The sequence below is a fragment of the Anopheles funestus genome, chromosome 2RL (genome assembly GCF_943734845.2).
Source record: "Anopheles funestus chromosome 2RL, idAnoFuneDA-416_04, whole genome shotgun sequence".
In the NCBI taxonomy this organism is placed as follows: domain Eukaryota; kingdom Metazoa; phylum Arthropoda; class Insecta; order Diptera; family Culicidae; genus Anopheles; species Anopheles funestus.
In genome coordinates, this window is record NC_064598.1 from 56517864 (window position 1) to 56530850 (window position 12987).

The 12987-nt window shown below is 37.1% G+C and overlaps 1 protein-coding gene across 2 annotated transcripts in view; it reads right to left on the reverse strand.

The window, feature by feature from the left end:
• Positions 1 to 12987, reverse strand: part of LOC125760975 (homeotic protein ultrabithorax-like) — a 65079-nt gene that overhangs the window by 40750 nt on the left and 11342 nt on the right. The window contains exon 2 of one of the 2 annotated variants that reach the window (XM_049421654.1): positions 455 to 505. The exons of the other annotated variant lie outside the window; for it this stretch is intronic. Coding sequence (XP_049277611.1) covers positions 455 to 505 — 51 coding nt within the window. The remainder of the gene's footprint in view (positions 1 to 454; positions 506 to 12987) is intronic. 2 annotated transcript variants of the gene reach the window in all.

The window sequence follows — 12987 nt, forward strand, 5'->3', positions numbered from 1 at the left end:
CATACCCCATATCATGGGTAAAGCATAGCTGTTTATAGTTTTAAACGATTTCTTATTTTGATTTTTCTTCTTCTTGTGAAGTTAGTATCATTCTATTTTTTTATTCGTGGAAAACGGCCTGGGCGTATTGCTGAGTTAGTAACATTCATTAACGCATAATAAAGTCTTTAAGTTTATAATATTATAAGGGGATGAATACAATTTTGATTCAATGAACATAACAAACAATTTGACTGGAAAACCCCAGCAATTACATCTTTTCTGGAAATCAGTCTATTCTTTAGAAGCATTTTTCTGCATTCGAACCATACATTAAATAGAAGCAAAACAATTGATTTTATGGAGTGAATATACTAACAAAATATAACAAACATATCGACAATAATCATTAAAAAAACATATTTAAAATACAAACTTAAAAAACAAACATAAACATAAATGAAACCGAACTTACCTATCCAGTCTGGTAGAAGTGTGCCCGCAAGAGATTCTGAATATCTCTTACCTGTAAAGCAAAGAATAAATAAAGCATATAAAATAAGTTTTGCAATTGAAAATTCAAAGCAATTTTATGAACATGAAACAAGGACATACATAACTATGATGGACATTTTATGAATGTATCCTACTAATACAATTTTTCCACAACTGAGCGTACCTTGACTTTCCCGTTGTTATTTCTGTGGGTTGGCCAAATTTAAATATAAACAGAAATGGTTTTGTGTTTTGTGACAAGTACAACTATTGCATACAACATTTCAATTACAATTCATAATAATAAAATGTTAATAAACAAATAGTAATTGACGGTGTAAGATTTGTTTAAAAAGATACAAAAAAATGCATGTACGATTTGTTGAAGTTCGGTTAGTTGAATACATCAAATCTACCTCCCGATTGCTACAGATTTATCATTCCCAACAAATATATACCAAAAATGTAAACACGTACGAAGTTTCCTCTCCAAAAGGAACACCAACCTGGAGAAAATCACCGACATAGAAGAAGCATATCGAATAAAACATAGATTAATAATTTATTCCACCAATTCTCCATGTCAACTTGTTTGACGTTTTGGAGACGGTTCAGTTTCTTCTGCTTTATTTTCATCCTTTTCCTGTTTGGCAGATGGGCGCGAGAATTTTAAACAAATTATTTGCATATTGAAAACATATTGAAAACTATACCATTCTTTCGCCTGCTAAAATAACAACAAAAATGCCTTTAGCATTACCATTCAATTCCAAATGTGTGGTTGATATAATTAAAAAAAATAGTTTCGAAATTCGAACACATGCGAATCAGAATACAAAACGAATCGTCGCATTGATGCTCACATGAAAATTTATAAAGAAGCTTAAGGAACTGAAATATACAAAAGATGCTCTGAGTGTAATCGGATAAAACCCCGTATTGTGCCTGCCATCATTGTCGTGTCATGCATGTATGATTTAAAACGACCCGTTTTTTTTTTGCTTCGCACATGGGTCTTTGGATAAAGTTTAAAATTAAAACTCTATTAAATCTATTAGATAATTAGATATATTTTATGAAACGCACAAAAACATTTAAAAGTGTATTATGTATCTAAAAGATGTTATTATTTTATGTATTGAAAGTGTCATACTTCGTGAGTAACTTGCTCTTCTTGGTGAACAAGGACTGTGCATTTTTTACTCGTTGTTTAGAAGAGTTTAGTTAAAAACAATAAGTTTTATGGTGAGAGTAAACTTTTCTATTCAATTTTATTTTCATTTTTATCTCATGCTTATAACTTTATTCTTATGCTTCTTGATGTTTGTAAGCACTATTTGAAAATGTCACACACACACACACAGCATTCCACAAAAACGGATTGTGGAAAAAATGATTTACTCTACCACCCAGCACAATCAACAACATTCGCAGTACCAGCTATTAAATTACCGCATGGTTCGAAAGTCCATCGTGCATCGTCCACGGTTACACTCAGCAGTATCAGCTGATGAGCTCTGAGAGAATCAGCTGGGCAAAAGAGAGCTCTCATTCTTGCGTTCTTCTCAGCATCATCAAGTGTGGCGCTGAGTGACCCAATGATCATGACGATTTGCTTGTTGAACGCGATGATTTCAGGGAAGAAGCGGGACCGAAGCATACATTATATTGGTTCGCTTCAGTGTGTGTAAAACAAGTTTTGAGAGCCCTTGATTCTGACCGTTGAGAAGCTCTACACACATTGTTTACTCGCCGCATCTCTATGCCAGCTTAGAAAACTGTGTGCTCAGGTGGAGTGGGAATGTGTGTCGTGCGGTGGACCAGGTCGATTCACCAGACGGCACTTGGTTTTGGCTCACACGATAGTGCAGTCACTACACACAGTAGCTACTACATGTGCATGTGGTCTGTTACCACTACTATTTAACCCAATCATCCCAACAACAATGGAGCAAACATTTTGATGACGCACGTCGACAGTCCGGCATAAACAGCGACTTCATTTCTCCCCATCGCCCACCCCCGGCTGGTTTGTTGTAGGATTGAATGAATTTTAATTTTCATCGTTTTTATTTTTTCCACTACTCTTGCAAACTCGTGACATTCGTCACAGCTTCTGGTTGTCGTAAAAATGTTATTATGTATATGTTTTTATGGCCACCTCATAATCAAATTGATTCTCAGTGCTTCAGTAGAAACGTTTTTCCTGAATTGGATTAATTGCTGTTCTTCATTTTACATCAAACGGATGGCTCTCCGTGCTACCTCTTTTATTGCGAAGGAAATAAAACAAACCTTTCCACACCTGTACCACGTACTGTTGCCCTGTCTGTTTTTCCATCGTGTTTCATTTCATTCCCAGTCCCCTCTCACGTACAAAGCCGTACTTCCCCGGGGGTTGGTTTCAGGCTGGCACGAACCTGCTACCTTTCCTATTGAGCGTGGCGCCACCGGTATTACTCCAACCGTACGAAATGAACGAAGAGCAGGAACATGCAAGTTACCCTCCTCGTTTTTGGTGCTTCTAGCACGAGGCTGCTGCACCGTGTGGTAGTGCTCAAGTTCAACACAAATTGGAAATGCCGCCACACAGCGACACTCGAGAGCTCACTGTTTTCATAACATCCGTGTTCGGTGCAGCTAAATCACCCATGTGTTTACTAGAAAAAAGACATGCTAGAAAAAGTGCGACGATCAAAGGAGAAACTAAAGTGGAAAAACCCTATGGAAAAGAATATTCGGGAGAGCAGGCGCATGGAAAATGTTTTCTACGCTGCATCGTAATTGACCGCGTTGTCGGAACTGGCTCGGCGCCGTTCACAATTTTCACGCCATACCGGTCGCCATACGATGTGTCTGTCTGATAGGTAGTTCCGAAGCAATCGGAAGTAGATTCACTCTGCTGTAATAGCCTGCTGTGTGCAAAGAATAGTGTACAGCTAATTACGTACTGATGTTTTGGGAACAATCTGCACAATTGTCTCCGTGTCAGTTTCGTTTTGTTTTGTAAGACATGGTGACGAATATGACATTCATTGAAAGAGTTATAAATAGGTGTCTTTCCTACAGCACACACAAAACAAATCCACCCAAATGCATTCAAATACATCTCGTCGGACGAGAGTCGTTATTAAAAATAGGATAAGTTGTCAGGAAAAATGTTAACCCTAAACTTATCCCCTAAAATAATAATTTGTTGTTTAAGTTGATTAAAAGCAAACAAATACTGACTGATCGAACATAAAACATTCATATAATGGTACATTTGAAATGGTCAAGTCTTTTAATGAATCCATATGAATGTTCAAGCAATTTCGTATGTTGAACATGAATTTAAAATTTTGCTTTACTTTTTTTCTCTGTAATCTGTAACCGGAGTTGCTTATTTAATTCTTTTCTGGTCATGGCCAGCTGGTCATCTATAGTGTACTCATAGTATTAATTCCCGGATAGTTCATCCGTCATAAAAATTACATTTGTATCGTTACAAACATTTTTACATGTAGGCGTTATGACAAGTTTACGTTGCACATGAAATTATAATTTAACGATTTCTGTTTCAAAACGTTCAATGTAGTCGACAAACATTCAACCATTCGCTGTGATGGTACATCTAAAAACTATTTCTAAAGCGTAGTGAAAAATGTGCACGGCCACTATTCATTCAGCACGACGCTGCATACTTGCCACCACAGCACAGCAATTGTAAACGATGTGAGAAAATTATACACGTGTTCTATCATGGTTATTAAATCATTTAGTGTTGTTAAATGGTGTTAGCATTCTCCACTTCCGACTCATAAAAAATGGACCGCTGAAAACTGTTCTTTTCTCTTTTCTGCCGCTTTTCTCTTTACGCTCCATTTTCATAGATTCGCACACAACCGAGATATCCTCTTGTCGTCCTACCTCATCTCAAGCGCAGCATGGAGCTTCTTGAAGCACTGGATGCTGGCAGAAATTATTATCCTAGACAACGCTATTTATTACCTCTGTACACACAATGTCGTTCTTTCACGAAAGAATAACCCACCAAAGCAAGTGAAACGTACCAAAAACTGCACCAAACGCTGCGCCGTGCTATCTAATAAAACCTTAGATGATCAGAAAAAGCTACGCGAATCAACGACGAACGACACACAGGAAGCAGAGGCGCACAAAAACAGTGCTAATGTAATTTGTCCGTGGCACGATGACGTTAGTTTTTAATTTAGCTCAGTATGTTTTGCAACACCGAACGAGGCAGGATTGTTTTACTTTCCACCTACACGCAAAAATGGTTCGAAACATTCTCATATAATTTCAGAAAGTGGTAAAACGTATTCAACAAACGGTAATAAAAGCATGCAGGTCAAACTTATCCACTAATTGTTGTCTACTTTAAAATGTACTTAACAATTTCGCATCACGTTTACGAGTTACCCTATGTGAGCCAAAAACTAAAAAAAAAAAAACAAAACATAAAATATGATTTTAAAACCTTTTTCAAACTCGATTGGGATTTGTGCTTGCATATTAACGTTTTCGTAATTTTCGTAAAGCGCAGTATGATAGTACTTAAAAGGTGCTATTCAAATAATTACATGTTGTCACTTATTTATCGCTATTTGTAAAAGAAAACTGCGCTTGCTCAATAAATCTTGCATACAGATCTAAATGATCTAAAACCATCAAATTGTTTGTTCAGGTAAATAAATGCCACACAGGGCACTCATTTCGCGTACCATGAGGAAAAAGGTGGTGCTCAACTCAATGTTCCCATCATCTCTAATACAGCACTTCTGAGAGAACATCTCGTGCAGCGTTGGTCGGTTGATGTTGCTGCTGCGTGTGAATGAGTGATAACGATCCCAAAACATAACCTGACCGAATGAAAGCGAAAAGGTGCAATAAAAATGAAATAGTGTGAATAGCAGAAGTACAAAAACTCTACCATAAAAACATCGCAAGCTATCCGATGATTGTTCATCCAGAACGCACACGAATGTAAGAACGAGGCTAAGAAACAACGCGACAGACAGGGAAGCAAGAGAGTGTGCAAGAGAGAACGATCTCTTTTTCCTCTACAGGTGAACAATCAGCAAGACTGGAAGGTTTTCGGTTTGGAGCTTAGCAAACTACCATTTTATTACAACCTACCGGCTAGACCTCACCAATATCCGTTGAACCGTCAAGCAATTGTGGCACCATTTCATCCAAAAATGTTCAATTTGTTTTTGTGCTAACCATTCCCTACCAAACCATTTCTTCACATCGTCGAACGCGTGTAATGAAACTGCACCATTGTCAACTGTTCCCCCTGATGCAGTATGGTTCACCGCAGCGAACCTGTGAAATTTACATCAGTGAAAATAGCGTTTAAATAGTGAAAACAAGTGCAGTGGAGACAACATGGAACAACTTTAAAATTATTTGCGGGAAAAATTACCGAAATACTCATACGTACTGCAAATTTATTGGACACTGATGACTACGACGATGAACAGGCCCGAGCTCAGAAGAGTTGTAAATTTGCCGACGGTAAATCGTACGCCCGGTGGTTTTATGAACGGAAGTACCAAAAACGATTACGCCGATTACCCATCACCCCGGTTGTAATTATTCATAAATAAGCCTTATCGGATTAACGCTCATCTTCCGACGGTCGGTTGACCAACAGATTCAGTTACGCCTTTGTGAAGCACGCCAACAATTGCCAGCCCGATATTCTCATGGAATATGCGCTGAGCTATGACATGAGGTTCGTGTTTATTTGTTTATTTAAGGCTTTACATGAGGCATAGTGAAGTCACTGAAGCATCTCGCATGGAGTGCTTTTTTATCCGCAAGGGTTTTCAAGGGCATCGTTTAAAACATAGAGATGATAGATGTGTGCTGGTTGGATATGAAGATTGGCGTTTACCAGCAACTGTACAATAAGAGCTAAGATGGCAAAAAGATTTCCACCACAATATCGTATCATACGATTGTTTATGTACTCATACCGTAGAGCCACAATGAAGTGTTTATTACGATGTATTATCGATGATAAATTACGAGCTGGTAGAAACTACCCACCTACCCACCTGCCATACTACTACTACTGCTGCTTCAGTGGTTCAACAGTTTACAAAATGTGGGTGGATTTACAACTCATTGTATGCTCGGTCGGCCGGATAATGTGATAATTAGTATTTACTGTTGAACATTGCGTGAAGTAGTTGATGGTTAAACACGTCATGAAGAACATGCACAAAAAGAAATTGTAATTATAACATGGCTCTTTAATATCTTGATGCAGCAGGTAAAAATTCAATAAAATCATTTTAAATACAAGCATACCACAGAAGAACGCATCTTCACCCCATTTCTCATGCAGCACGCAGCACGCAGATACACTAAGTCGGGACAGTTATTTTTAGAAAATAATGGTCCGTACCGTATTAGCGGTTCCTAATAAATACATTGTCAAAATAATACGACTGAGTTTGAATGACTAGCACAAAACCCGGTTTTAAATTAAAATGATTTGATTTGTGTGGGTGACATTGTACTGCTAAATAAACAATCAAATGTCGCAGTAGTTATTATTGTCCTACAGTTTCCGTGATGGTATTGGTAAAAAAAATTTCAAGGATAGAAATAAACATTAACGCAATGTGTGAACAATTATGCTTGACCTTCAAAGAGAATGAAAAAACAATGGCTCCCTGCGAGCGGTGGTAATAATGTAATTAAGTAAATGCACCCAATCCACACCGAGGATTCTTTAAAGCGATTCCAATACATGTTGAGAAAAGGATAGTTGGAAGAAAAAAAATCTCTAATTGTATCGTCACGTAAGAAAGCCATAAAAATTAGGCATCTCTTCCTTATGCGACACCTTTCTTTTGTTTGACCGACACACATACACGTTCGCAGTGTCATAACGTATAAATATGATTGATCTTTAGGCTAAAGTTTGCCATTGTTTGAGGGTGCTCGTTTTACTTGTGTCTTTTGCCAACTTCTTTCTTTAGATCGTACCGAAGCTTTGTGGAAAGGTCACATCCATAATTTGACGTTTTTTTTATTTAAACAGGCCTTTTTGAAAGAGAAATAGTGTTTTCAATGAACAACGTTTTTAGCATACTTTAAGCTTTTTAAAACTTTGCAACAGATAGATTAATAATTTTAAAGATAGTCATAAATATTATAATATACTCGGCAATCTCATTTGTCTTATCCACATCATCTTGCTTATGTTTGAGAAAAAAGGAGCATTTACCAGACTGTAGCTGTGATTTACATGTATTGGCATATTCTAACTCACAAACATGCATATCATTACCAAGCATTCCAGAAGATCTGTTTGTGTATTTTCCGAAATACCATATCAAAGCTTTAGCCGATTTTAACAAATAAAAACATAATTTACAATAAAAGTATAAAATACGAAGTTTTTTTTCATGATAAGTTAAGCAAAAGATATATTAAAATGAATATTAAATAAAATTAATTACCTAACTTTAATAAGTGTATTTGAGATTTTTGAACTACACAATGTGAACGAGATAAGCGCGATAAGCATCTTTCTACATAGATCGTAAAGTAATATTTGGGAATCACATGCTACCGAACTGGCAACACTGTACAACTGCCACCATAGCCATCATAATCATACCAGACTAGCAATTACAGTTTTGATCCCATGGTATCACCGGCTGAACACTCTTCGCCCTTCCCAATGGGCTGCCCTTCCGCCTTCGTGTTTGACCCTGTTTGCTCGATTCTTCCCCGATTGTGTCTGAGAACTTGTGAGCTTTTTTTCCTTATACCTTTAGGTATTGATTCTCTCCTTGATTTTCGTTTTCACTGGCTAGAGGTTAGGTTATCAATGTTCAATTCTTTGATATTCTGATATTTTTTAGGTCTCGTTTTCAACCCAAACAAGCCTCGCGATCGGTCGTGGCAAACACGGCACGTCCGATGGAAGGAGCGGTAGCAGAATATGGTTTTAAAAAAGCGCAGAGAACAGGGTGAAACAAGCACCGGTAAGAGAAAAATATCCAGCGCCCAAAACTGAGAAGGATGAATTGGTTTGCAAATGGATATTTCTTGATTTATCTCCTGTGTGTTCCGTTTCACATTTTTCTTCGTCATTCTGCTCATCGGATGTGGTGCTATTACATATTTCGGTTCTGATCAGCCAGCAACGGCTCATGTCCAACAAACTGAGTAAAGCTCAGCGGAAGGCTAAGAGCGTATAACCGCAACATCGCGTCCTAAATAACAAATGAACGAGGAGATAAAATTAGTCAAACCCTAAAACACGAACAAGGTTATTTCAGATTGTCTGGTATTGCTCTCTATGTGTGGCTTATCGAGGTACAAGCTGCGATCACCTTCACCTTCAAATTGTGCGCTGCATTGATATCGATTCACCACAAACACCTGCCAAAATATGCTGAAAATGTTGAAAATTTTGTATCGCGTCATTGTGCTTCGATCATAAAATAATTGCACTCTGTAAAAATCTATAAACAAAATCTTAACGGTTCATCGAAACTTCATTTCAAGGACGTTATCTCTGTATAAAGTTATCAAACGGGTGTGAAATCAATATTTATCAAATATTTGATAGGGTTTACTCACCCACGAGGTTTTTAGAATAAAAGAGGGATTTTTTAACGATCACATTCCACATCAACATTAGTAAATTAACATTTCACATTAATAGTTAGAATGTATTCACTGTATTCAAGACATACATTATGTTCGAATATCATACAGTGCGTAAACAGTGGTACTATGGAAAAGACACTTAGCAAACACATTTTCCGTGCATATTAACAGTACAAGTTGCTTGGAAGTTTGATCACTGCTTATTTTTTGCTTGGTAAAAACTGGCTACAATAAAGCATCTACTTACATAACGTAAAAACGGTATGTATTTCAATTAAAAACGTGTGCAACCCATGCAAATGCGCTATCTGTGATGCTTCCGATCGAAACCGTGTATTGCTATATATACACATACACGTTTCTCAACCATTGCTCTACCCGATACACCAGTTTTGCTCTGGTTTAAAGTTTTTTTTTCACTTTTTTCACACACCATCATCGTTGAGGAATGCTTGCTCCACACCCGATCACCGGGATAAAATTATGCACGAGCCGCAACACTGTCCCTTATTCGCATTTGCTGCACCCTCGTCCACTGTTTTGTTCTCTTTCTGTCTGTTAGTCTGACACCTTTCATACTCGCTTTGGTAACTCTTTTTTGTGCCAACAAACGCTTCGTTGGGGAGCGTGGTCACGTCACTGATCAGCGGTTGTGATGGAAATTTATTGGAACACAGTTTTATTAATGTGAGAATTTTTAATATTTATGCCGTTTCTTTCAAACTTCTGCTGATTTTACCACACGAAAACTGACATCCGTAATAAGACATATGTAATATATATCATCGATTACTATCGAGTGAAACCGTATCAATGTTTGGAATGTTCGATTCTTTTGCAATTGAATAGTTTTAAAAGTACAACGTTCAAGGATTCTGACTCTGGTTCTGAGTTTCGTCGTGATACAGGAAAATGTGCAAATATTCAACACAATACCTTTTATTTTTGTACATTAAGATTGATATTTGGGATATTTTACATAGTGCATCATATACAGCAGCAAGTAATTCTGGTAAACATTTCCAATAAGTTTGATTGATGAGCAAATGGTAATATGTGAACAATCGATATGCCTTCGACATTATTCTTTACAAAGTTATCTACTTCTGGCGATCTTTGACATGTTGTGTGAAACGCATACCATTTCGGTATCGGTTAAACAAATTTATGATCCATAAGAAACGTTTTATCAATTTATATAAATGTCTTAACATGTCACACATATGTGAACATGTTTGGTATTTCGCATTTCTGCATCCAGCAATTATAGTGTTTCAAACGGAATAAAAATAACGTAGCTTCTAAAATTTACATTCAAGGGAGATTGATATGCTTTGATAAAACATTGCAATATAAGTGGTAAGTGATCGATCTCCAAACAAAGAAATGATAGTTTATTTTCATTCGTGCAGAAACGCTGCTGTTGTAAGAGCTTTTCCATTCATCAAGAATGTAATGAATTTGTCCTTTTAAGAGCTTACCCTTTAAGAAAAATTTCATAAAAGTCGTGAATGCTCATGAAATAAGATGTAAAGAATGTAGCAGCTACATAAAAAGAAAAAGGAAGGAAAAAACAGAAAAAAAGATACACTTTCATAGGTGACCTGCGGAGCAACACATTTACAGTCGGTCATGAATGGACTACAAATCGATGCAATATGCCGCATTACGAAACTGATTATTATAATTGAAACTACACAGCAACTATGATTGTATGCCATTCTTGAATTATTTACCATCACTATTATTTCACAAATTTCTCGTCGATTGTTTCCATCGTTATGAAGCGGTTATTTCCCTATCCACCGCTTTAATATGAAAATGCACTGCTACATTCAGGACTTTGGCTGATTGTACACGTTTAAAAATATGAAATAATAGACGGAAAAAATTGATAATACTCTATGATGCTTAGCAATCATGTGTCCTATTAACTTTGAACATTGCCTTTCGGATTGGTCACCTTCGAAAGAAGAAGGCGTTTGAGTGCAAATTCACTCAGTCCATCATAGAAAATAATAAAGCAATCGAGCGAAATAGTTATCATCAATCATATAAATATATTTAAAAAAATATTTATATTTTTATGTAGATAAATGTTATAAATATGTAGATATATTTGTATGTAGATTTTGGTATATTATAAAGCAATTAAAGAAACACACCAAACTATCTAAATAGAAAGTAAAAAGTATTTAAATAAAATAAAATATTCGTTTGCCAAACATTTCCATTTAGCAATAATGATCTGTTGATATTTGGATAATATTGGAACACTACGAACTAAATTACGTTGAAATCGTTAAAGCTGTAATGAAACCCTAGTAGATCCTTTTCATTACGAAAATGAAATATTGTTGCGTATCTTAGCACCCGGCAGACTTCACAAAGTTCAATATAGAAGTACCCAAATGTCCAAACATACCGCTGAAGCTAACAGTCGCGCGCATAACAGCATGCAAATGTTGAATGAAAACAAATCGTAAATCAAAGTATCATATCTTGTAGAATGAGGCATTAAACAGACGTAAAAGAAGCATAGCATGGTAGATCGATTAGAAATAGGGAGCAGATCGAGAGAGCGGGGTTGGCAAGAAGCTTCAAATAAAAAGTCTACAGCAGCGTTCGATGTGGTTTCGCGTTTTATGCCTGCATGCAGCAGAATGCTTATGAAGCTTTCTTGAAGATACTGATGGTATGTGTGTGTTGATATATCATCGCTAAAGCCTCCAACATCCCACGAACACATCTTGCGGCAGTAGGATTCAAACGTTGCGAAAAAAAATCGCTTCTTTGAGCGATTAAAAAGCTGTTGAACAGGATGTTTTACCTTCGATCTCTTTGTCTGCTTTATCTTTTTCTTACCAAACTTGCGACCAACGTTCGGAGTTAATTCCCGATTTGAAGTTTTATGATGTGTTGTTATCTTTCTGTTACAATCCATCATCAATCCCTGCGCTCCGTTCGGCATTTCTACATGGCAAGCGTGAAAACATTTTTTTTGTGTGCTGATGATTATGATTATACTCGTGCGCACGGATTTCGAATTTCTGTTGCGTGCTTTGTGATAGTATTTGTATTTGTACCACAGCACCACTTCTTCATCCTCGTCGAACCTCCGAAATATTTCATGTATTTTCCCTCTGAATAGAACTTCCTTTTCCGGTTTCTATTCACTCCTCATCTAACATTCTACTCAATTTCTTATCTGTTCAAGGACGAACACGGCGCTTTGCGCATGCCAGGCGATCCTTTAACCGGAAGCCGTTGAATATAGTTCACTAGTGCAAGGAAGTTTTTACCACCTGACTGTTAAACTTTCCGATCTTGCATGCAAAGGAATGCATGCGTCTGCGTATTGTGTTCAGAGCAATGAATTGTGTTTCCCTCTTATTGAAATACGGAAAATGATGGGTGCAGAAAGATGAAGGAAAGAGAAGCAAGATTCTCCGCTACTATGCTTCGTATCGTGAAGGTGGCCGTTTTTGGTGGTATGATTTATTGCATCATTTTTGCGACCGTTTTCTTTTGCTGTTACGGTATCTGGAAAACAGCACCCTTCAATCCGACTTGGTCGAGTGGCTGTTGAGAACAAAGTCCTGGGGTCTCATAAAACTCACCATAACAACAATATACCGCAGTGCGCCCACCCGTGGATTCATTAGGGCAATTAATTCAAAGCCGATTCGTCATCATCGAGTAAACCGACCTCTAAATGAAACAAGACTTGTGTGTGTATGTGTGTGAATTTAGGGTTATAATGTGTTTTAAGCAGTGCCTTTCAGTTTCGATCGTTATTACAAGCTTTTACAGTAATATAGTGTAAAGCGCCGATCGAAAGAGGCAAGTCTGCATGATCTCAAAATCATG